Source organism: Triturus cristatus, chromosome 2_1, assembly GCF_964204655.1.
Source record: "Triturus cristatus chromosome 2_1, aTriCri1.1, whole genome shotgun sequence".
NCBI classification, from domain to species: Eukaryota; Metazoa; Chordata; class Amphibia; order Caudata; family Salamandridae; genus Triturus; species Triturus cristatus.
This window is the reverse complement of record NC_140581.1, coordinates 48,336,468-48,360,900: the sequence shown is the minus strand read 5'-3', so window position 1 is coordinate 48,360,900 and position 24,433 is coordinate 48,336,468. Positions and strand designations below refer to the sequence as shown.

Here is a 24,433-nt window from a genome sequence, read left to right as displayed (position 1 = left end):
CTGCCTCTCCCTCTTTCTCCCTCTCCCTCCCTCCGTCACCCTCTGTCATCTCACCCCGTGTGTGTGTGTCAGCCCTCAACCTGGGCTGAGACAGCTTCCCAGCGCACACACAGCCGCACCCGAGTATTTCACAGGTCTTTAAAAGACCATTTACATGTTAATAAAGCTTTGTTGTATTTCATCTCTTAGGCCCCTGCATCTCCACTTTGCCAATCACTGGAATCCCCCGGCCCCCACATGGCAGTCTCAGAGTCCGGGCTGCTGCACCCGGCAGTGTTTGCTAACACTATTACATTTTTTTTTTTAAACACGGGTAGGATGTCTGCAAGGTCCGCAGGCCACCAAGGAAGGCTTGCCGGGCCGCTGGCGGCCCGTGGGCCATACTATGAGTAACCGTGCTCCAGAACCTTAGTAGCACAATCTACAAAGTCCACCCAGACTTGATTTTTTGCCTTTTGGGTATCTCTGAACTTCAACCTATATTGTTCAGAGGTTAGTTCAAACCCTTCAATCAATGCACTTTTCAGACTGGCATAATCATCAGCATCCTCCTCTCTAACAGTGAGGAGCGTATCTCTACCTTTGTCTGCAAAGGAAAGCCACAAGATTGCTGCCCACTGCTCCTGGGGGACCCTTTGAACTGTACAGGCACTTTCCAGTACAGTAATCCATTTGTGGATGTCATGCCCACTCTGGTAGGGAGGGACAATCTTGTTTAGGTTTCTATAGTCATGAGACCTCTCCCTATCACTAGGGATGTTGCTGCCACCATGGGACTCTAGTTCCATCTTTTTTCTAGCTCTGTAGAGCTTTTGGAACCCCCTTTCTAGGGCTATCTCCTGCTTTTTGATTTTAAGTTGGGCTTCCTCATACTTCTGCAGTCACTCTCTCTCCTCTCCTGGGAGGTTTCCCTCCTATGAGCAGAGATAGAGGTCCCTATAGATGAACCAGAATGGTTAGACTCCACTGAGGGAGATCTAGATCTTCTAGGCGCACCAGCAACTCTTCCAAAAGGGACAAAGAGGGAACAATTGTGGCCCTCCCCCTCATCTTCCAGAGCAGCTGGATTATCCAGGTCAAGATCATTGTCATCTTCCTGGCCAGCATTAGAGGTCTGGTCATGGGGAATTTCACCCTTAGGTCCTTCCTCATCTGCTGTCCCACCCACTCTGCCTACCCCTTCAGACCCTGTAGGTCTTCTGAGATCATCCAGCCTGAGTACCTCTATGAGGTGTTTGGTGGTTGGACTTTTGCCTTTCTTCAGTCTCCTAGTACTGCATAATCCTCTCAATTCCAAGAATGGGAGGTTATCATACTTGTAGGGAAGAAGCCCAGTGGCTTCTGGCAGGGACCCACTGGTTCAAGGCCTTGAAGACATTACTAGTGAGGTGTGGTGTGTTGCACTACATACTCTGTTGTGGCCTACTAAACTCTCTTGCGTTGTAGAAAGGCTGTGCTTGGCCCTTAACACACAACGCTAAGTTCAGTAGAACTTACTGTATTATAAAGCTTGTATTATATGTACCTCAGGTACCTTTAGTGGTTTTCAGTTAGTCAATTCAATTGAGATTATGTGGGAAAACAATAGCAAGCTGGAATCCCACACGCTGCACACCAATGTGAGAAGTTGGCCTGGTACATGCTGTCCACTTCTTATAGTGGGCACCTTGCACCAGTCCAAACAACCCCTTATTGATGCTAGGTTAAAGACAAACTTTATTGAAAGCTATCCTAGTGGTAGCTATGGAGAGCAGCCTTCAGGCTAAGTCTTGAATGAATGTAAAGCAGCTTGTTTTACCAGTCTATAATCTCCTGAATGGCTAAATGAAAGGCAACCACACCAGGTAAATATATAAAATAAATGAATTTATTTCTAAACACACGCTACTAGTCTCTTTATGAGGTTAGAGGTCCAAACACATAAGTTACACTTCAAATAGTACAGTAAAATAGCACTAATACACATTAGGCCCTAGGGGCGAGCCAAACCATATACTAAAATAGTGGTATAAGAACCATGACTTAACTAGACACAAGGCCTAGAGCCTGTAGAATTGCTGGGACCCCAAGGAACCACCCAAGGTAGTGACTTAAGAGACCCACGGGGGCCGTGTGCAGTGTGAGAAAACAGCCACGAGCTCCCATTAGCTTCTATGGCGAAAGTCGCGGTTAGATTTTTATAGATTAGGCACACTTAGAGATGAGCTAGGACCAAACACTTTGGACTTAGGCAGTTCTAGGGTCAACACCTATGGGAACACTGGAGTACTCGAGTTACCTCACCCAGGGAAGCCGGGTGCATAGCTGTCAAATGGGGTCGGGTGACATCGTCGTTTTCAAGGCGAGCTGGCGAAGAAGGGATGCTGCCGGGAAGATTTGAGAAGTTGGCCTGATATATGCCGTCCACTAGTTATAGTGGGCACCTTGTATCAGTCCAAACAACCCCTTATTGGTTATAGGTTAAAAGACAACCTTTATTGAAAGCTATCCTAGTGGTAGCTATGGAGAGCAGACTTCAGTCTTGAAGGAATGTAAAGCAGCTTGTTTTGCCAGTCTATAATCTCTTGAGTCTCTAAATGAAAGATATCCACACCAGGTATATATATAAAATCTATGTATTTAATACTAAACACACCGTCCTAGTCTCTTTATGAGACTAGAGGTCAAAACACATAAGTTACACTTCAATAATCACAGTAAAATAGCACAAATACACGTCAGGCCCTAGGGGCGAGCCGAACCATATATTAAAATAGTGGTATAAGAACCACGACTTAACTAGACACAAGGCCTAGAGCCTGTAGAATCGCTAGGACCCCAAGGAACCACCCAAGGTAGGGACACAGGGGACCCACGGGGGCCTTGTGCAGTGTGTGAACACAGCCGCAAGCTCCCATTAGCTTCTATGGGGAAAGTCGCAGTTAGATTTTTAAAGATTAGGGACACTTAGAAATGAGTCAGGACCAAACCTTTTTGGGGGTAGGAAGTTCTAGGGCTAGCACCCACGGGAGCACCAGAGTACTCGTGTTACCTCACCCAGGGAAGCCAGGTGCATAGGTGTCTTTTGGTGTCGGGTCGCATCATCGGTTTCAATGGGAGCTGGAGAAGAAGTGCTGCTGCCGTGAAGAAGCGAAGTGTCCGAAGAGATCCAAGCCTGGATCGAAGATGAGAAGAACCTAAAAGCAGAGGGGACAGAGTCTGGGTCACTAGCCAGTGACCAAGAAGGCGATGGACAGATACCCACCGATGTCGGGTGATTTCAGGTGAAAGAAGTGAAGTTTGACTCTTCAGCCACGAGGACCAGGAGGCGTCGAGGACAACCAGGAGCTGGATTAGAGCTATTCCACAAAGGATGTAGAGTGCTGCAGCGTCTGTGCCCAGATTGGACACAACAAGCCTTGGCAACAGCAACCCACACAGAAACGAGAAAGATGCTTTGGTGCAGACCAGCAAGGTCTGTGAGCCTCACCACTTGGTATGGAGTCAGGGCACGTCTGGAGCAACCAGGGAAGTCCAAGGAAATTCAGAGTTACCCCCTCAGGGACCCACCAGTCAACGGACTAGGGATCACAAAGGGACCTCAAGACGAAACACAAAATGGCAGTCCACGGGTCACTCGGAATGACCAAGACCACAATCTTTGGTGGACTTAGTGCTCGAGATGGAGGCTATAAGTCAGCCCAAGCACGACTTCAAGAGAGATCGAGAAGTCAATGCACTTGCAGAAATGCACAGTGACCAGGAGTTCCGGTTCCACACTACACATGAAGGCTGTGGGTCTCAGCTTTGCTGGATACTTGGGTCGGCCTCCGAGATGTCTGGAAATCCTATTTATGGGCTGCAAATACTTCAGAGTCTGGCAGCAGCTTCGATAATGCAGACCGGCAATTTGCTTCATTGGTGCCTGCCATGCAGGGGAGTCACTCCTTGACCCCCAGGGAGATTTCTTCAGTCCTCTGGTCTTGAGCAGAGTGTCGAAGGTCTAGGATTCAGCTTCAGAGTTTCGTCCAGGGTAATCTAAAGTTCTGGTTACAGAGGTTCCTTACTTATACCTAAGGAAGGGGTTGGACTAGCTCTGGGGACCCACCTATGGGAGGGTTTGGAAAGAGGGGTGGCTACACCCATTTCCTTTGTCCAGTTTCACGCCAGAGCAGGGGCTGGTAGCCCCTGAACCGGTTTGAGCTGGACTATGCACAGGGACACCAAATGTGCCCCCAGTGCAGGATTTCAAAGCACTCAGAGAGTCCTCCCACCCAGCCCCAATACACATAATCCTGTCTGGGAGGTGGTTACACCTCCCTGTGACAGGAAACCTATTGCCCAGGCCTCCCCTGCCGGAGTTTCGGTTAGCAGTAGGAGGCCAGACTTGTGTCTGTGGCTGCACCATCCATTTTGTGATGCTTGGGCTCTATTAAGTTTCTACCAGGTATACCAGTGCTGTCATGTCTCTCCCTCTAGAAGGTTGGGATCATACTACCACACAAGTTACTAGAGTGGGGGTATGATTCCAAGGTGTTTGACACCAAACACGACATGTTTCTGTGCAGCCAGTGCAAAGTTAGCATTTACCGTTTGGTTATAATGCACTTAAGAGTATATGGCCAGGCTGCACTACTGACAGCCCCGGAGAAGAGATTCTGAAGGCTGCAGAGGATCTCAGCTCATGCCAGGGCACCCCCTCACATATAACCAAACACCCTGCCTTCAGAATTGATAAGGCCTGACAAAGGGGTGACTGATAGGTGTGTGTTTGTAGTATATGGTGAGATATAGTGCACCTATATCTCAGTAAAGTGTGCATGCACCACCTTACTCAGGCTGCAGTAGCAGACATGTGGTGTCATTTTGGGTGGCTTCCCAGGGGCGGATTAATACATGCTTCAGCCCCTGGTAGGCCTCTAGGGTACCTATGCCATGGGTACATAGTATACCATATACTAGGGACTTATAAGGGCACCTCAGTTCCAATCTGTAATGTACCTAAAGTACATGGAATAATTTTAGAGAGGAAGCAGCTAGGCTGGGGCCCTGAATAGCAGGGTCTTAGCCAGACTAAAGTCTAAAAACCGTGAAACACCAGCAAAAAGTGGGGGTAAACATGTGAAGCAGATCCTACTCTCCTACAGAAAATGCGAATTGTCCGAAGACATCCAAGCCTGGATCAAAGACGAGAAGAACCTGAAAGCAGAGGGGACAGAGACTGGGTCACTTGCCAGTGACCAGGGGCACGATAGGCGAATGCCCACCAATGTCGGGTGATTTCAGGTGCAGAAGGTGAAACTTGACTCTTCAGCCACGAGGACCAGGAGGAATTGAGGATGACCAGGAGCTGGATTCAAGCTGTCCTACGAAGGATGTCGAGTGCTGCAGCCTCGCTGCATGGATTAGACACAACAAGCCTTGGCAACACCAACCCACACAGAAAGGAGAAAGATGCTTCCGTAGAGACCAGCAAGGTCTGAAGGACTCACCAACGTGGTGGTGGGTCAGGGAATGTCTGGAGCAACTAGGCAAGCCCAAGGAAAATCAAAGTTGCCTTCACAGGGACCCACCAGTTGACGGATGAGGGATCGCAAAGAAGCCTTGAGCGGAAATTCAAGAAGTGGGCTCACGGAACACTCATGGAGTGTAGGCCCACAATCTTCGGTGCAGGACATGCTCGTGGCTTGGGATACACTTAAGCCAAAGCACGACTTCAAGAGACGTCGAGAAGTTAATGCACTTGCAAATGTGCACGGTGACCAGGAGTTCCCGTTCCACGTTACTCACGAGGGCTGCAGGTCTCAGCTTTGCTGGGGACTCGGGTCGGCCTCTGAGAAGTCTGGAAATCCTCTTCCTGGGCTGCAGATACTTTGGAGTCCGGCGGGAGCTTCGGAGATGCAGACTGGCAATTGCTTTGTTGGTGCCTGCCAAGCAGGGGAGTCACTCCTTGACCCCAAGGGAGATTTCTTCAGTCCTCTAATCTTGAGTAGAGCGTCGAAGTTCAGGATTCAGTTGCAGAGTTTCATCCAGGGATATCTCAATTCCTGTTGCCAGGGGTTCCTTACTTATACCTAAGAAAGGGGTTGGACTTACTGAGGGGACCCACCTATGGGAGGGTTCAGAAAGAGGGGTGGCTACACCCATTTCCTTTGTCCAGGTTCACGCCAGAGCAGGGGCTGGTAGCCCCTGAACCGGTTTGAGCTGGACTATGCACAAGGACTCCAAATGTGCCCTCAGTGCAGGACTTCAAAGCACTCTGAGAGTGCTCCCACCCAGCCCCAATACACATCATTCTGTCTGGGAGGTGGTTACACCTCCCTGTGACAGGAAACCTATTGTCTAGGCCACCCCTGCTGGATTTTCGGTCAGCAGCAGGAGGCCAGACCCGTGTCTGTGGCTGCAGCATCCATTTTGTGATGCTAGTGCTCTGTTAAGGTTCTACTGGGTATACCAGTACTGCCATGTCTATCCTTCTAGAAGGGTGGGATCATATCCTCACATCAATAACTGATGTGGGGGTATTATTCCAAGGTGTTTGACACCAAACACAACATGTTTCTGTGCAGCCAGTCCAAAGTTAGCATTAACGGTTTAAGATATAATGCACTTAAAAGTATATGGTCAGGCTGCACCACTGACAACCCCAGAGAAGAGATTCCGAAGGCTGCAGAGGGGCTAAGCTCATGCCTGGGCACTCTCTCACATATAACCAAGAACCCTGCCTTCAGGATTGATAAGGCCTGCCATAGGGTTGACTGATAGGTTTGTATGTGCAGTGATAGGTAAGGTATAGTGAACCTATACCTCAGTAAGGGGTGCATGCACCACCTTACCCAGGCTGCAGTAGCAGACCTGTGGTGTCATTTTGAGTGGCTTTCCAGGGGTGGCATAATACATGCTTCAGCCCCTGGTAGGCCTCTGGGGTACCTATGCCCTGGGTACAAAGTATCATATACTATGGACTTATAAGGGCACCTCAGAATCCAATCTGGTATGTCCCTAAAGTACATGGAATCCATTTAGAGAGGAAGCAGCTAGACTAGGCCCTGAATAGCAGGGTCCCAGCCAGACTGAAGTCGAAAAACAGTGTTACAGCAGCAAAAAGTGGGGGTAACCATATGAAGCAGATCCGACTCTCCTACACCCCCACCCCCTTCCCCCAAATTAATGTACTACCATTCTCCTCCCCCAGTCATGAGCAAAGAAGGTGTCAACCACCAACACAATGAACCCATTTTTCCCCAAAGTAGCACCTCTCCGGCAGGAGAGCTGAGTAAGGAGATGACTCTTGTGTCTCTAAACATATGTTAGCTGACTAGTGCAGGGGTACATTGCCTGCATAAGTGCCACAATATATTTTTAAATAGGCTGCACTTTTATGCAGCCGGTGTGTCACTTTTGTGGTGCTCCGGAGGTGCAGTGAGCCGGTCCCTATTTTTGAGGCCATGCAAAGCCACTCTGCCTGTCTTTTCGTGGCCTTGATTATATGGTGTAAGGAAATGTCTTACTCATTGTGGAAGGGGGGGTTCCATGAGTGTTGTTGTGGGTGTTCCAATGCAACACCCTTGCTTTTTGACACTGTCCTTTGTGTGGGTATTGGGCTTCAAATGATCTTGCATGCAACACAGGCACCATTGCACCATGGTACAAGAGTACCTGCCATGGTGCTAGGCAGCTAAAATAACACCAGCACAAGGAAAAGGCAGGGATGCACCATAATCTTTTAAATGTGGTGCATTCCTGCCATTTCTCAGTCAAAGAGTGCAGCAAAGTGACTTGCTGTGCTTAGTGATTTTCTCATAAATATGCACCCTAGTCTCTGAGCAGGATACATTTTGCGAATATTCAACTCTGTTTTTGTGTCCAATAAAGTCAGGAGTCCCTGTGTTGTCAATGTAGGACAAAACAAGCTATAATATTCTACTGTGAACAAAGCAGTTCCAGAAGCTTTATTCATTATTCTCTAGCACAGAAGGTTAACAAAAACACTCAATCAGCTGATAACATGAATATTTGTTGAGGAGGCACACCTTTTGAAACATTCCCTCCTGTATTTAATGCGCTTGTTCTTGCTAATGCCGTACAAACGCTATCAGTTATAAAGTCTTCACTCACCAGAGGAGTTTGAAAACTCTCCCTCTGCACATGGCACACAGACAAAGCAGCAGGAGGATTTTTCTTTTATGGGAGCCTTCCGGTATCCAGGTGAGCAGCTCTCACTACAGACAGAGGAGGGGGTCTGTGAAGAAAAAGGGTATATGGCATGAGAAACCAGGACTGTTTGGCAGTGTCCTCCCATTTTTTTACTCCATTTTTGACTAGCTACTGGTGTTTACTGACTCCAATTGTGCCCTGGGCTCTGCTAACCAGGCCCTGCGCCTTTACTATGCTAAAACGTATATGGTATTCATGTGTAATAACAACTCGCACCTACCTATTAGTTTCTATTATATGGTAGGGCATGTAGGTTTAGAGGCCCAGCAGATTTAATGTACTTAAGTGTGCACTGCTGTGTTGCTTGCTATGCCAGCAGCTTTTAAATTGAAATTATATGCAAAATCAACTTTGGATTTTGAGATACTTCCAAAGTATTAAACTATCTTATTTTTACACATATGCCAGCCCTAATGTCTACCCCAGGTGCCCCCATGGTATGGTGCCATGTAAAAACAAGCAGGGCATTTTAAAAGGTGTTTTATATGCCTAGGTGAGGGAAAACCTACCAATGTAATGTTTCCCCATTGTAGCATTTAAGCTCCAACATAGAAATACTTTGTTAAAGTGTACCTATTGCTGGAGTGACCTAAAATAATATTTTAAAGACTTAAACGATTAGTAATGATCAATCCAACAGCTTGCCAATATTAGATTTAGTACCACTAACTAATACATAAAAAGAAGTTATAGAACTTTTCTGTCGAGCCAAAACCCAGCCTTATAGCAGCTTCTCCTTTGACAGGATCAGCCAAACTGCTCTGATGAGGTGTGAAGTGGCCTGCACAGAGACAAAGTTCATCTGGTGGGAGCAGAACTGTAGCAGCATAGCGATGGGCAGGCAGGGAATATAATAGTCAAACTGTTGAGACAAGACACAAGTTCACCCCCACTTCCACACCTGCAGCCAGCTGGGAACCCTAGTGATTAGATTAGCAGAGGGACTGGAATGGGTGTGTTAGGGAAAAAAAGCCACCCTAGTAGCCTGGCTGAGCCAGATCCTAACCCCAAGAAGAGAATTTCCCCAATTTGGATTTTAAAGTACAGTGTTTTGTGGCACATGAGAATGCCACACTTTGGAGGACGTTGTCATACTTCTGGTTAGCACCCTGCACCCAATATAGACAGAAGTGCCCCCCTGCTTATCACCCAAAGACACAGAATAAATATGGGAAAGCTGCTTTGCAACTTAAATCCTTTCCTGAAATTGCAAGAAGAAGAGAGAAAGCTGTGCTGGAACCCTGCCCTGCACCAAGAGGATTGCAATTTGAATGACTGCACCTGCTGCACACTTTGAAACTATAGCCCATAAGGAATTTGCCTTGCTTTGAAAAGTGAAGGTGTGTACTCCCTGAAAGCAAAAGGTTAAAAGAGCTTCACCTGCATCATCTCCAGCAAGAAGAAACCAGTGGAGAAGCTTACAGTCAAGCACACATAGGCCGGGGGGGAGGGGCAGAGATACATTTAAATAATGGATTGGGGGAGAATCACATCTATAAAGGAGGCCATCCTAACATCAGTCCATCTATGGCAATTCCTCTATTCCACTTAAAATCAGGTGTCCTCTGACAGAACTGGACAAGTTATTTATTCATGATAAGAGAAACTTCAGGAACCCTCAAGCCTCCATTGGGGTGCCGTACCCATGTCTTCCCATTACTTTGCAGAGGATGAATGCAAGGCGTATCTCCATCAGAAGTGCTTGTGATACAGTGATCAATCATCAGAATGCAAACCGGACAAAATAACCCAAGACAGTAAATGGGATACATTGCAATTCAGATAAAAGACAAACACTTATCAAATGCTATATAAGGTTGAAATAATAATTATAAGCATTCATTACCTAGTTTTCACCTTTAGGTCCAAGAATGGATAAAGCTTGTGGACTCCCTAACCTTCAACCGAACCCTGGCCGGCTCCGCCAAGTCGCTGGGGATCGTACTGGACCCTAACCTGAACATGAGCTCACACATTAAGGCTACCGCAAGGAGTGCCAACTACAAATTAAAACTACTCAACAAAATCAAGCCCTTACTCCCACCTAATGATCTCAAGACCGCAATGTATGCCCTGGTTCTATCCAGACTAGACTATGGGAACTCTACCCTCACAACCCCCTAGCCCCATGAGAACAACTCTAAATGCAGAAGCAAAGATGGTCAATGGAGCTAAAAGGCACGATCATATCTCCCCCTCCTTGAAAGATCTCAAATGGCTCCCTATTGAAACTCGTTGCCAGTTCAAAACTGCATGTCTCACCCACAAAGTCCTTCCACTGGTAAACCAGTCTACCTGGCAGCCAAGCTCACCAAGGCAGGCCAGGCAAGAAACCTGAGGAGCACCAACAACCTACTTCTCATTCCCCAAAGAGGCATAAATAGGAAGTGCTGGCTTGCTCCTTTTCTGGCAATGCCTACATAATCTGGAACTCCCTACCAGCACATCTCAGAACTAAACCCTCCTTCATGACTTTAAAAAAAAACTAAAGGATCTCTATCTCGCTCGACACTTTTAACCTTCGGATCTATACACGGTAGTTACTATCTAGTAACTCTTGACTTTTGTACCTGCCTTCCAAATGGCTATCCACTTTGTTCTGTCTGTCTGCTCTTTCTTATTACCTGTATACATGTTGTAAAGTGCTCTGATACCCTCGGGTCCTGCCAGTGCTATATAAAACTCTCTAAATAAGGTCAGAAATGAAAAGGGATTTATAATGTTTGTTTTTACCACATATAATGCAACTTTTAGAATATTGCTTTACCATGTGAGACAGTGTACATAAATGTGAATATTCAAACAGTGTAACAAATATTGCTGCAGCATTCAACATGCTGCGAGAGAACTAGAAAGGGAGTTAGCATCACAGTCTTAGAGATCACTGGGGGCCACATTCCAATCTATCTTGTGAAACCCAGATACTGCTCTAGACAGAGATCAGACTTATGCAAATCACACAAGTCTGACTCCATCAAGAGCCATCCAGCCCAAACTGCCAGGACTCTTCCAGGAAGCAACACAAGTGGCCCAGATGAGTGTAGGCTTAATTAGGACCCCTTCATTAGGTTTAGCCACAAACATCTGTCTGGGTGAGCATGGGGTCCATTTCTGTCCTGCACCATCTTGTACAACACAAAGACACTGTCTAGGCTCTATCCAGATAATAGGTGAAAAGTTATGCACTGGAATGCCCCCCATGAGGTCGCTAATGACTTGGATCAACTGAAGAATTTCTTCCATCACCTTGGTTGTTATAGCAGCTGCAGTCCAAAATCAAAACATTACAAAATTTTATATAGAAATTAATTTAGGCTACAATGATTAGAGCTTGAGGAGTGTGGTGAAGGACCATCTGTCTAACAGGTAGTGAGTGTACAGGGATAGAATTAATTTTGATTTACAGTTGTGTCAATCAGATGTAATACTGTGTGATATGCTTGCTGGTTACACCAAATGCATTGCAGATAAAATGTAGTATAACTTCTGAAAAAAGGCAGTGCAAAATCTGCCACAGCAGCATAAAGTCAACATCTGGAAGCTTGTTATTGGGAGTCATCATATAATGTACACATCATATAACCTCTATACCTTTGGGCTAAAATATATTGTAGGTAACATTCAGTTATATTTAAAATTATTTGATGCCTCAAGAAAGTAGACTGTTTGTAAAATGGAAAACCATTTTACACATGGTATAGCTTGTGCAGGTGTATAGGAAGTATATTCTTTTTAACTGACCTGATTAAATTTGGAGTCCCAGTGGATTGAATTTTTGTTGATGACAAGTTGATGACCAGTGGGAGCGGATGTGTCAAAAGTGCCAACTTGGATTTCTCTGGTGGTTCCATTAGGATAGACAAGCCAGTTTACAATGTCATACTGAGCCGGTGTATCACCTGTGTCATCAAATTCAAAATCAGCTCCAGAAGGTGTCTTAAAATGAATCTTCTGCAGGAATCTGTTCAGCTATTAAAATACAGATTAGATGCAATAAACATGATGCTAACTGTATTACCAGAGCTCATTAACCTTTGCAAAGTGCATTCAATGTTGTTATAAATGTAACAAAAGTAAAAATTTTAAAACAAACCATAAATCATAAATTCTTTACAGTACCTGGTGAATTAGCCATGTAATCTGTTCCTTGAATTTTTGCTCCTGAGGGCATTTTTCCATAATAGCCATAAACCATTCAAGGAAAAACACATACCCCTATTAACACCAAAGTGTTTCTAGATAAGATCAATACACCCTTTTTTCTATTCTGGAGGAACTACCCCATCAAAGATTACAGCCACTTTGGAATCATTAATCCGTTACAATGAATGATGAGACTGCTTTGTATCAATGAAAGCAACCACAAGAAATGAATTAAATGGTGCAATATCAACAATTGCAACCTGTGCAGTTGTGGTGTAGTGAACCACAAATATAATCTACATCAATTGCAATGATGCTGCTGAAAGAAATTGTAATGTATGAAAATGATTCTGATACAGACTTTAAAACTAAAGAAACAGTTGGCCCTCCAATTAGTCAACACTATAAACAGCTTCTTGCTAGTTGCTGGTTTGATGACAGGTCCATTTTACAGAATGGCCATACATCTGGATTTGTAATGGAGTAATGTCCATCCTAGTGTGGATTATAATGATGATTATAATTTTGTTATTGTACATGGGCAGTACGTTCTAGATAAAATGATGCTGCCACCTGTGGTTTAGGAACCGCAAAAACAACTTCACACAAAGTCAAAAGGGATTATCATGCTGATCACAACCCTGCATATCTAGAGTGTGATGGTTTTATTTGGGAAATAGCTCCTTATCATAATATGGGTCCAACTGAAATTATTCAATATCCGAGGATTATATAATCATTCCTCATTCTTTTTAATGTTCATGGTACATTAATGTGGTTACATACCTTCTTATTTGGGTTGATATACTCCATTGGACAATCACTCTCCTTATCTCAATACAGAAAATCATCAGGCGCTATTTTGTTTTCATCATTGTGGACACCACTACAGTCACTGACCCACTAGTGCAAGGAAAATACATAACTTTCTGCATAGAAAGCACTGTGAGACTTCACTGATTAACAGTCCTCAGAATTTCCCCCAAAAATATTTTTGTATTTTAACAGTTATGACAGGCCTGGGCCACCTGCATCTGATTAATACTAGGTGCCAGACAATTTGTAAATTAGCAAATTAGGAGCCCAAATTCAGGACATACATGGTTCAGAGAGAAATTATAAATTGGACAACTTTCATGCAGTTGAAAGAGCTTTGATTCTTTTAAAGATTAACAAACACACTCTAGTGATTTTCAAAGGGATGCAAAACATTAGTAGCAAGGATTTGAATGAAATGGTTTAGAATGGGGCACACAATGTAACATTGTGTAGTTCAGATAACATAGTCGTATGGCCAATAGATATTGATATATGTATGTACAGGATTCTGTCTAAATCTGCCAACGCATTTATTTATTTATTTATTTATTTGCAGGTTTTTATAGCGCTAGAATCGACTCCAACTGGAGTATCTCTGCGCTTCTGGCGTGAGAGTCCTATATCAAGAGTGGGACATGCGGAAGGCATTAGATCGCATTTGTGAACAACAGGGTTTTTAGTTGTTTCCTAAACACCAAGTGTTCAGAACAGGAACGAATAGCTACAGGAAGACAGTTCCACAATTTAGGTCCCAACACTGAAAGTGCCTTACTTCCGTGCCTGGCCTTCTTGGCACGCGGCACTACCAGTAAGTGCCCATTGCTGGATCTGAGCGTTCTAGATGGAATGTATGGGATAAATTTCTTTTCCAAATAAAGTGGACCTTGTCTGTTTAGGCTCTTGTATATTAAGCAGCAAGTTTTAAATGTTATCCTTTGACGGATAGGAAGCCAATGGAGTTCTTCTAACAGAGGCTTTGATGCAGTTCTTTGGGGGGCATTAAGAACAAGGCGAGCCGCAGTGTTTTGTATTACCTGAAGTCTATTCAGTACTCCTTACTGCATTAGTGAGAGGACCATACGTCTAAGAATCCTAGGGCCTGATTCACAAAGGTAAACTTGCAGAGGGCTTAGTTGCATAAATAGTTGCTTCCATAGTACCCCAAAATGGGCAGGGACACCACCAATGGTGATCAAATATACTAAGTCTCCTATGTCCTTAAAATATGATCTGGGAAGAAATTTCCATTGAAAAGGGGACAAACCTAAGAGGATTGTTTTTGTGCAGGAAGGTGTCGGTTTTGGCACCAAAACAAGCCTGCTTGAAACCTAGGCACCCTTACACCATGACACAAGGGTGCTAGCATTTGCACCAGCCAACAAAAAATGTGGCAGTGCAAGGAGAAGGCAGGAATTCACTATATAATGTTAACTATGTCACAAACTTGACCTCTCCATTCACGCAGTGCATTGCGGCTAGGTGTCTTGCTGCGTTACGTGAAATATTGATATATATGCCGCTGAGTTCCTGACTCACTTTGCAAATTTATGACACACTATTTTTCGTTCCTCAAATAAAGACAGGCCTACTCTACTGCTGGATTTGTATTATTCACTGTCTTCAACGCTATATCTGCATTCATTTCTTCCTTCTTCACTTGTTTGTATATCACACATACTTCTTGCACAATTCTAATGCTTTTCATAATGAAGAAATAAAAACTATTATGAAAGCTGACATGAGAGAAGGCGGATCCTGCCTGACTAAATATCAAAGTTGCAAAGCTATGGCAGTCTACTTTTGAGATTTTTTGAACTGGACTTTGTCTTTTCAAAAGTTTCAAGCTCCCCGAGTGAGAACTGTGATCACTTGTATGATCTGCTTTGAAATATTCTTCCTGCATATTTGATTTGAGCAACTATCAATAATGTCTAACCTCACTTAGGAATTAATCTTACCCAGCAGAGTACATCAGGCATTCTGAACTACAAAACAGCAGCCTGTCATCTTAACTGCTATATTTGACAATGCTCCTTTGCTGTCAACTATTACTACTCCTGTAAGCACAGGATAAGAGCTACTACACCTTCAACTTCACCTTTAACATTGTATTCACATATAGTTTCAGCATTCTAATTCTCTGAGGCACTTATGGCTTCCGCATCATCATCAACATCCGATACATGTATTCTTCCCTTGACATTCACATTTTCTGATCACATCCACTGAGGAAGAATCCTCATTATTTCTTCTGGATTTATGGCCTCTTTTGGTGTTGAAGGGTTGGAAATATCCATTTGTTTTCGTAACAAATAGAACTTACTCAAGACAACCAGAAGTTGATGTTGTTTATCTATATAATCTTTTAGTTGGCGCTACTGCTTTTAATCACCTTGTATTATATTTGTTTCTCCAGTTGTTCAGCATGTTAGTTTAGTTAGCTTAAATTGCTAACACAGTTCCACAGGAACATATGTACTTGAAAGGCATTATGGCTTGTAAGAATCAGGGTTGTTGGTTGTGAGGGTGAGAGTGAAGCCCTACTCAAGCAAAAACCACAGTCCTTTTCAGGGGGAACTCACAAGCAAAACCCAAATGAACCTGTGCTTAAACCTCTGGCAGCTTGGCACAAAACAGTCAGGCTTAACTTAGAGGCAATGTGTAAAGAATGTATGCAGCACTTCAAAAACGAATAAAGTGAAAACATCTAGTAAATAATTTAAAATCAAACTGACAAAAATACAATCAGTAGAACTGAAGATATGCAATTTTAGAGACTGAAACTAAAATAGCGGTAAACAACAAAAGCGCCTCCCGAAGTTATCTGGTCATGTGAGGCTGGGTTAAAGTCCAATACTGGGATAGTCCAGTTGAAAGAATAACCAGTGCAATCCTGTGAAAAGAGATCCTTTTGCCGTGGAAGAGGCCGTTAGGAGCAGTAAGAGCTTTACAGATAACCATCAAAGTAGCACGAAGAGCAGGCTGAGCGTAGCATACATTCACGTCAGTGGTCCCTTGAGTTGTCGATGCTGTAGCACGAAGAGCTGCTCTCACATTGCCGGGTATCATTAGTGGGTGCAAGGGGCTGCAAGATCATGGCTAAAAAGCTTGTGTTTGAGTCCCCGAGGAGCGTAAAAACTTTGAGGGAAGCTAAAGTGAGGCCACTCCAATGTTTTAGGACCCGAGGGGTACCATTTGGGTGTCCGTAACTCACTTCAGAGGCCAGCAGGGTTCAGGCAAGTCCAGTTAAAGGTCCAGGCAATTGTTCCAGGCAGCAGGTCTGCTGGGCAGTTGCAGGGATCCTCTCAAGCTAGTTATGTCCCCATAGCTAACAACAGGAGGTCAGCTGACTGACCCTTGGAGTCACTTCAGCCTGAGATGAATGGTGCAGGTCCAGTCTTTCTCAATCAACAAAGCTTTATTTCGACACGTAATGTCATAAAAGCACAAAGCACATAAAAACAATTACAAATTCATTATTTTTAAAACATGTCGTAAAAAAAAAAAAAAACAATTTGAAATATACAGTAAATATCTAAAAATGTATTAAATTTTGCAGCTTTGAGAATTAAAAAGCAATATTGTAAAAACTTTTAATTAGAACTGCTGGATTTTTGCCTGATTAGCCATGCCCATCCTAGGAATTTGGCCACTCCACACACTAAGGTGGTATTGGTGGTGGTTTTAAGGATTCGCATAGCAACAATGTGATCCCTTGTTCCTAATAGTAAACAGGCAGGTTTAAGCCATTTCGTCCTAGGTAATAGATAGGCTGGGCATGCAAAGAAAAAATGGGAGACGCTTTCGGTAACACCAGGACAGAATGGGCAGTCAGGGAGGGTCTTGTGGGGGGGTTTCCACTTACTAGTATAGTTGCGAACTGGGAGCGTCCCGAACCTGAACTGGATAAAAAGTGACCTGTCCCTGGGCTTGGTAATGAAGTCAAGGTATGGTTCTAGAAGAATAGTTGACTTATGTTGATAAAAAGCCTCTGTCAGCCTTCCAATGTTGGGGTCTCTTTGTTCCGAGGCATCCACCCAAGCCCAATAGGCTCGCTTAACTTCAATCTTTGATAAAGGTTCCCCCGCTGGCCAGTCAGTTATAAGGCCAGTTGCAATCAGGAGTTTTTTTGTGTTTGCAAGCCACTCAATTTTATGGGCACCTTGTAGGTTCATAACCTCCCTGAGCCCTTCAGCATAATTAGAGAGCTCAGGGGTTCGCCACAGCCGCGCCCAATATAACAGAGGGCGGAGGGTGGCTAAATCCCTAATTGAACGCCTGCCAAAATCACTAAAGAGTGGTTTAGTCGGGGTGCCCCTGGGAAGTGATACGAGTTCCCTAAAGAACTTGTTTTCATTGGTCGTCAGTGAGTCAACACAACTGTAGCCCCATAATTCGGCGCCATAGAGTGCACTACCCACAGCCTTTGCAGCATAGATGTTTAGTACTGGGGTAATAGGTTTAGAAGTGGAGGCCCGAAATTCCTTACCCAAAGCACCAGTTACTCTTTTCAGATTAAGTGCCATTTTGTCTATATGAGGCTGCCATCTGAGCCTGTCAGAGATTCTGATTCCCAGATAGTCAAACTCTCTGACACGCTCCAGTGGTTTCCCTTCTAGGGTCAGAGTGGAACCAGAGTATTTTGAGGGGTTAAAATAAAGGAGTTTAGTCTTAGTGGTGTTGATGACGAGGCCTCTGCGCTCACAGAACAAAGAGAAGCGCTGTAACAACTTCTGTAAGCCAGACGGAGTTTTTGATATTAGCAAAGTGTCGTCTGCGAAAGGAAGTGCTGGGACTTTATCGCCCGCCAAAGCGGGAACATCCGCTTCAACTTCAAGCAGAAATGAGACCACGCCATTGACAAATAGCGTAAAAAGCGTTGGCGCCATGACACACCCTTGCCGAACCCCTCTGTTCACTGGGATTTTATTTGTTTTCTGGCCCTGTGATCCCCATCTGATGCAAGCATAGTTCTCTTCGTGCATTCGGATGAGGAGTTTCAGAATGTAGGGAGGGATGCCCAGCTCCTCCAGGATTGACCACAAACGGTCGCGGGGGACCAGGTCAAAGGCGGTTTTAAGGTCAATGAACGCAAGGTATAAAGCACCCTTGCCGATGGAAACCGTCTTCCAGTGAAGAAGCATTAACCTAAAAGCTTGGTCAATGGTGCTGGTGCATGCCCTGAAACCCGCCTGGAACTTGGTTAAAATCCCTTCCTCATCCACCCAGGAATGTATCCTCTCCAAAAGAACCCTGCCGACCAGCTTCTGTCCTGAATCGATTAAGCTGATAGGGCGATAATTCGCCGGGTCTCCCCTTAGGCCCTTCTTGAAAATGGGGATTACTTCTGCACCCTTCCATGACTCCGGCACCGGGGATCCACTCAATAGGCTGTTAATATAAATGGTGAAGAACGCAGCCCAGCCTGTTGGATTTGCTTTAAAAAGGTCTCCCGGAATGCCATCAGGACCTGGTGCCTTGGCAGATACAATCTTATCAATTGCGGTTTGGACCTCTTTCTCCTTGATGCTGGGGAACAGGACATGGTCATGGGATTTTTCTGAAGTCCCAGGGCTGGAGAGCTGGTCTACCACAACCTCAGGATCTGCGTACAAGTTCCTGAAGTGGTTAAACCATTCCCTATCCGTGATGTGATTAGGGATTTGCGCCTGGGCACAGCTGGATGATCTCCTCATAATGGACCAAAAAAGCTCGCCATTTTTTGCTTGGCTCGCTAATTTCAGGGAGACCCAACGCTGTTCTTCCCAGAGTTTCTTAGCAGATACGAGGGCTTGCCTATAAAGCAGCCTCGCTTGCCTAACCTCAGCAGAATTGTTAGATTTGATTGCGGAAATTAGGCAATTTTCCTTGGTTCTCCAGTCTTTCTTCTTACCAAGCAAGGCAGCGGGCAGCAAAACAGCAGAATACCAGGGCAGAAAAGTGGCAGTCATTCTGGCAGCAAAGCATACACAGGTCCAGATGTATTGGGAGTCGGAGGTATAATATTTAAACCTGGTGCCTACTTTGAAGTAGGAGAAGCTTCTATAGGTTTCCGCCACCCACAGTGACTTGCAATTTCCTGCCATCAAGCCCTGGCCCCTGATTTTTAGGGGTCACAATTGAGTAGTGTCATATCCTTTGTAAGAGTGCCCGGCAGGGCCTTTGTTATGTGTTATGTTATGTGCACGTACACCGAACATTTTCATGGTGCTTGGTCATCTAGAAGCAGGTCTGAGCAGCACTTTAGTCATAGGCTTGTTTGAAAAGCCTCTGGTATCTGGAAGAGAATTCCAGGCACCAGGAGCCAGCACCACAAACCTTGTTACCCTCAGCCTTTTTCTTCTGCAATTTGTAGGCCTCTAGGAGATTCAGATGTTGTGAGAAGTTGGCCTGGTGTATGCTGGTCACTAGTTAAAGTGGCCACCTTGCACCAGTACAATTCGACTCTTATGGTAGATAGGTTAAAGACAACCTTTTAACCCCTTCGCTGCGGCGCAAATTCCGCCGCAGCGCTGGTGGGGTTTGGGGGCATTGACGGCGCCGCTGTGCTCATGACGAAACCACGCCGTCATGAGTCACGGGTGAGCTGTGCTCATGACGGCGTGGTTCCGTCATGACTCCACCCACTGCGCTAATCGCCCGCACAGGCGGGGAATTAGCGCCGCGTGGGAAGAGCTGCCGCCAACGGCCGCAGCATGACGGAACCACTCCGTCATGAGCACAGCGCAACCGTGGCTCATGACGGAGTGGTTCTGTCATGAGCGGGGAAGGGGTTAAAGAAAGCTATCCTAGTGGTAGCTGTGGAGAGCAGCCTTCAGGCTAAGTCTTTAGAGGAATGTAAAGCAGCTTGGTTTACCTTATAATCTCTTGAATCACTAAATGAAAAGACACCACAGAGGTATATATATCAAATATATATGTATTTATTACTAGACACACTCTACTAATCTCTTTATGAGATTAGAAGTCAGGAACATATGCACAAATCAACGTTTCACAATAAATATGGCTGGGGCCCTAGGGGCGTACCAGACCATATACTAAAAAAGAGACTTAAGGACAACGACTTGGGAAGGGACAAGGCCTAGGGCCTTCAGAAGCACTGGGGCCTCACTAACCCACCCAAGGCAGGTAAGTAAAGGACCCACGGGAGACGCATGCAGTGTGAGAACACAGCCGCGGATCCCAATTGACTTCAATGGAGCAAGTCGCGGTTGGAATTTTAGAGTTTTAGGATACTTCGGGAGAGTCTACAAGCAAGTCACTTACAGGGTAAGTAGTTCAAGAGCCAACACACACAGGAGCCAAAGAAGCCGGGTGCATAGGTGTCTTTTGGTGTCGGGTCGCGGTGTCGTTTTCAATGGGAGCCAAAGAAGACTTGCTGCTTGTGAAGACAGGAGAAGTGTCCGGTGGAATCCAAGGCTGGATTCAGAAGAAAGAAGACCTGAAAGCAGAAGGGACAGTGTTCAAAGTCACTTGGCCGTGACCCGGGGCAAGGAAGCTGGATGCCCACAGTTGTCGGGTGATTTCAAGTGATCACGGGTGTCTTCAGCCACGAGGTCCAGGAGGCATCGACAACAACCAGGAGCTGGATTCGGTGTGTCCCTCAAAGTCTGCAGCTTACTATTGTGTCGGCGACCAGATTGGAGTCAACAAGCCTTGGCAACAGCAAGTCTCATCGAAAGTGTAAAAAGTCAGTTGTGCAGACCAACAAGGTTTGAGGGACTCACCCAGCAAAGGTAAGTCAGGGCAGGCCTGGAGCAACAAGAGGAGCCCTTTGGAATTGTAGAAAAGTCTTCTGGGGACCCACAAGCCGGCTGGCAAGGGATCGTGAAGACGCCTCGGGAGGATTCACTCACCAGGAGCCCACAGTCACTCAGGACGAGGTAGGCCTCGGATCTTCGGAGGAAAACCTGCTAGAGGCTTTGACGACACGAGGTCCAATGCACAAGCTTGTACAACGTCGAGAAGGGGTTGCACTCAAAAATAGTGCCCAGTACCCAGGTATTGCAATTCCTCATCACTCGTGGGATCCACTTGCCTCAGCATCGCTGGGGACACACGATGGCCTTGGTGAAGTCAGGAAATCTACTTCCAGGGCTGCAGGGACTTCGGACTCCAGCGGTAGCGGGAACGTTTGTGACCGTTGATTCAAAGTTTTGGTGCCTGCCAAGCAGGGGAGTCACTCCTTGACTCCAAGGGAGATTCTTCAGTCTTCCAGAGGTAGTGGAATGTTGAAGGTCCAGGATTCTTCTTCAGAGTGTCATCCCGGGATATCTAGTTTGCAATGGCAAGGGTTCCCTAACTTATACTAGAAGGAAGGGAGGGACTAGCTCTAAGACCCCACCTATGGGAGCGTCAGGGGAGTGGGTGGCTACACCCACTTCCCTTTGTCCAGTTTCACACCAGAGCAGGAGCAGGTATCCCCTGAACCGGTTTGAGCTGGCATATGCACAGAGGAGCCTACTGCCCCCCCAGTGAAGGACTTCAAAGCACTCTAGGAGTGCACCCTCAAAGCCCCAATACACTAAACCCTGTCTGGGAGGTGGTTACACCTCCCTGTGACAGGATGCCTATTGTTGGTCCTCCTCCACTGTGAGTTTCGGTCAGCAGTAGGAGGGCAGCCCAGTGTCTGTGACTGGTGGCATCCATTTTGTGATGCCAGGGCTCTTCAGGATTCTACCGTGTTTCCACAGTGGGTACATGTCTATCCCTCTAGAAGGGTGGGATCATACTCCCACACCAGTTACTGGTGTGGGGGTATGATTCCAAAGCGTTTGACACCAAACACAACATGTTTTGATGCAGTCATCCCAGGGTTAGCATTTACCGCGAGATTATAATGCACTTAAGAGTATATGGTTTAACTGCATTCACAAACAGCCACAGAGAATAGACTCTGAGAGCTGAAGAGGGGCCCTGCTCAAGCAGAGTCACCCCCTCACATGGAAACCAAGCACCCTGCCCTCAGGCTTGATGGGGCCTGCCTTAGGGGTGACTGATAGGTTTATATGTGTGTGTAGGTAGAGATATAGTGAACCTATATCTCAGTGAGGAGTGCTAACACTACCTCACCCAGGCTGCAGTAGCAGGCCTGTGGTATCAGATTTAGTTTGCTTCCCAGGGGTGGCATAATACATGCTTCAGCCCCTGGTAGGCCTGTGAAGTACCTATGCCCTTGGTACCTAAGGTACCATATACTAGGGGCTCATAAGGTACCACAGTATCCAATCACTAGTGCATCTAATATGCACTCCATGTTGTTTAGAGAGAACAGAGAGGCTAGGGCAACGATTAGCAGGGTCCCAGCCAGACTATAGCCAGAAACCAGTGTTAACATAAGAAAAAAAGTTGGGGCAACATAATGTGCAGATCCTACTCTCCTACACAACCCCCCCCCCCCCCCCAAACACAGGGACACTAAACTAACCTTGACCAGTTGAGTCTTCGTGTTCTAAGTGGAAATACCTTGAGAGTCCATCTGCATTGGCATGTTGGGTCCCAGGTCTATGTTCCACTGTATAGTCCATCCCCTGTAGGGAAATGGACCACCTTAAAAGTTTTGGGTTTTCACTTTTCATCTGTTTGAGCCATAGGAGGGGCTTGTGGTCAGTCTGAACTATGAAGTGAGTGCCAAACAAGTATGGCCTCAGCTTCTTCAGGGCCCACACCACAGCAAAGGCCTCCGTCTTTATAGCTGACCAACTTATCTCTCTGGGGGTCAGCCTTCTGCTTATAAAAGCTACTAGCGAGTCTTGACCTTCATCATTCAGTTGAGACAGTACAGCTCCCACACCCAGCTCAGAAGCATCTGTTTGGACAATGAACTTTTTGATGTAGTCTGGACTCTGTAAGATGGGAGCAGTGCACATGGCCTGCTTTAGGTCTTCAAATGCCATCTGACAGCTAGCTGTCCATTGAAACTTTTTGGGCATTTTCTTTGAGGTAAGATCATTTAAGGGGGTCACTATAGATCCATATCCCTTAACAAACCTCCTATAGTACCCAGTCAGGCCTAAAAAGGCTCTCACCTGTGTCTGGGTGGTTGGAACTACCCATTCCATGATGGTTTGGATTTTGCTCTGTAAAGGCTGAACCTGGCCCCCACCTACAAGGTGGCCCAGGTACACAACCTGGCTCTGCCCTATCTGGCAGTTAGAGGCCTTGATAGTGAGGCCTGCTTTCTGCAGGGCCTCCAAGACATTTCTGAGCTGGACCAGGTGATCCTGTCAGGATGAACTAAAGACAGCAGTATCATCAAGATAAGCTGAGCAATAAGTTTCCATCCCTGCCAGAACTTTGTTCACCAACCTCTGAAAAGTGGCAGGTGCATTCTTCAATCCAAAGGGCATCACCGCAAAGTGGTAGTGCCCACCAGGGGTTGATAATGCTGTTTTGGCTTTGGCATCATCAGCTAACCTGATCTGCCAGTAGCCAGCTGTTAGGTCAAATATACTCAGATACTTGGCTGAGGCCAAAGTATCAATCAGTTCATCTGCCCTGGGAATTGGATAGGCATCAGTCCTGGTGATGGCATTGAGGCCTCTGTAGTCTACACTAAACCTCATTTCTTTCTTATTACCCTGGGTATGAGGTTTGGGTACTAGAACTACTGGGCTAGCCCAAGGGCTATCTGAAGGCTCAATCACACCTAATTCCAACATTTTCTGGACTTCAGTCCTGATACAGTCCCAGACATGGTCAGGTTGCCTGTAGATTTTACTCTTGACAGGCAGACTGGTGCACCCTCATGGGTGCACCAGGGAGTCTGACTAGGGGTCAGTCTAAACATATGTCTGTACTGCTGCAGAACTTGTCTGCATTCAGTTTGCTGATGGTCAGTGAGGCTGCTTGCCAAAGCAACACCATCTAATGACCCATCATCAGGGTTCTGTGAGGGCAGGTCAGAAGAGGGTCACTCTCCTCCTCCTGTTCCTCATCAGTTGCCATGAGCAAGCCCATGTCAGCCCTGTCAACATATGGTTTCAATCTGTTGACATGGAGCACCCTTAAGGGGCTCTTGGGAGTTCCAAGATTCACCAGATAGGTGACTTCTCCCTTTTGCTCAACAATGGTATGGGGCACTCCATTTGTCCTGGAGGGCTGCTGGGGCTACAGGCTCCAACACCCACACTTTGTGTACTGGCTGGTACACAGTCAGCACAGACCTTTGGTCATGCCAAGTTTTTTTGTAATTCTTAGCTGGCCTCCAGGTTTTTAGTTGCCTTTTTCATGTATTCAGCCATCCTGGAGCGGAGACCAAGTACATAGTCCA

At 45.8% G+C, this 24,433-nt stretch overlaps 1 protein-coding gene across 1 annotated transcript in view; it reads right to left on the bottom strand.

The window, feature by feature from the left end:
• LOC146863702 (vomeronasal type-2 receptor 26-like) overlaps positions 1-24,433 on the bottom strand; it is a 230,811-nt gene that overhangs the window by 23,569 nt on the left and 182,809 nt on the right. The window contains exons 4-5 of the mRNA XM_085636657.1: positions 11,938-12,165; positions 8,098-8,221 (exon numbers count right to left, since the gene is read on the bottom strand). Of these exons, the coding sequence (XP_085492783.1) occupies positions 8,098-8,221; positions 11,938-12,165 (352 nt within the window). The remainder of the gene's footprint in view (positions 1-8,097; positions 8,222-11,937; positions 12,166-24,433) is intronic.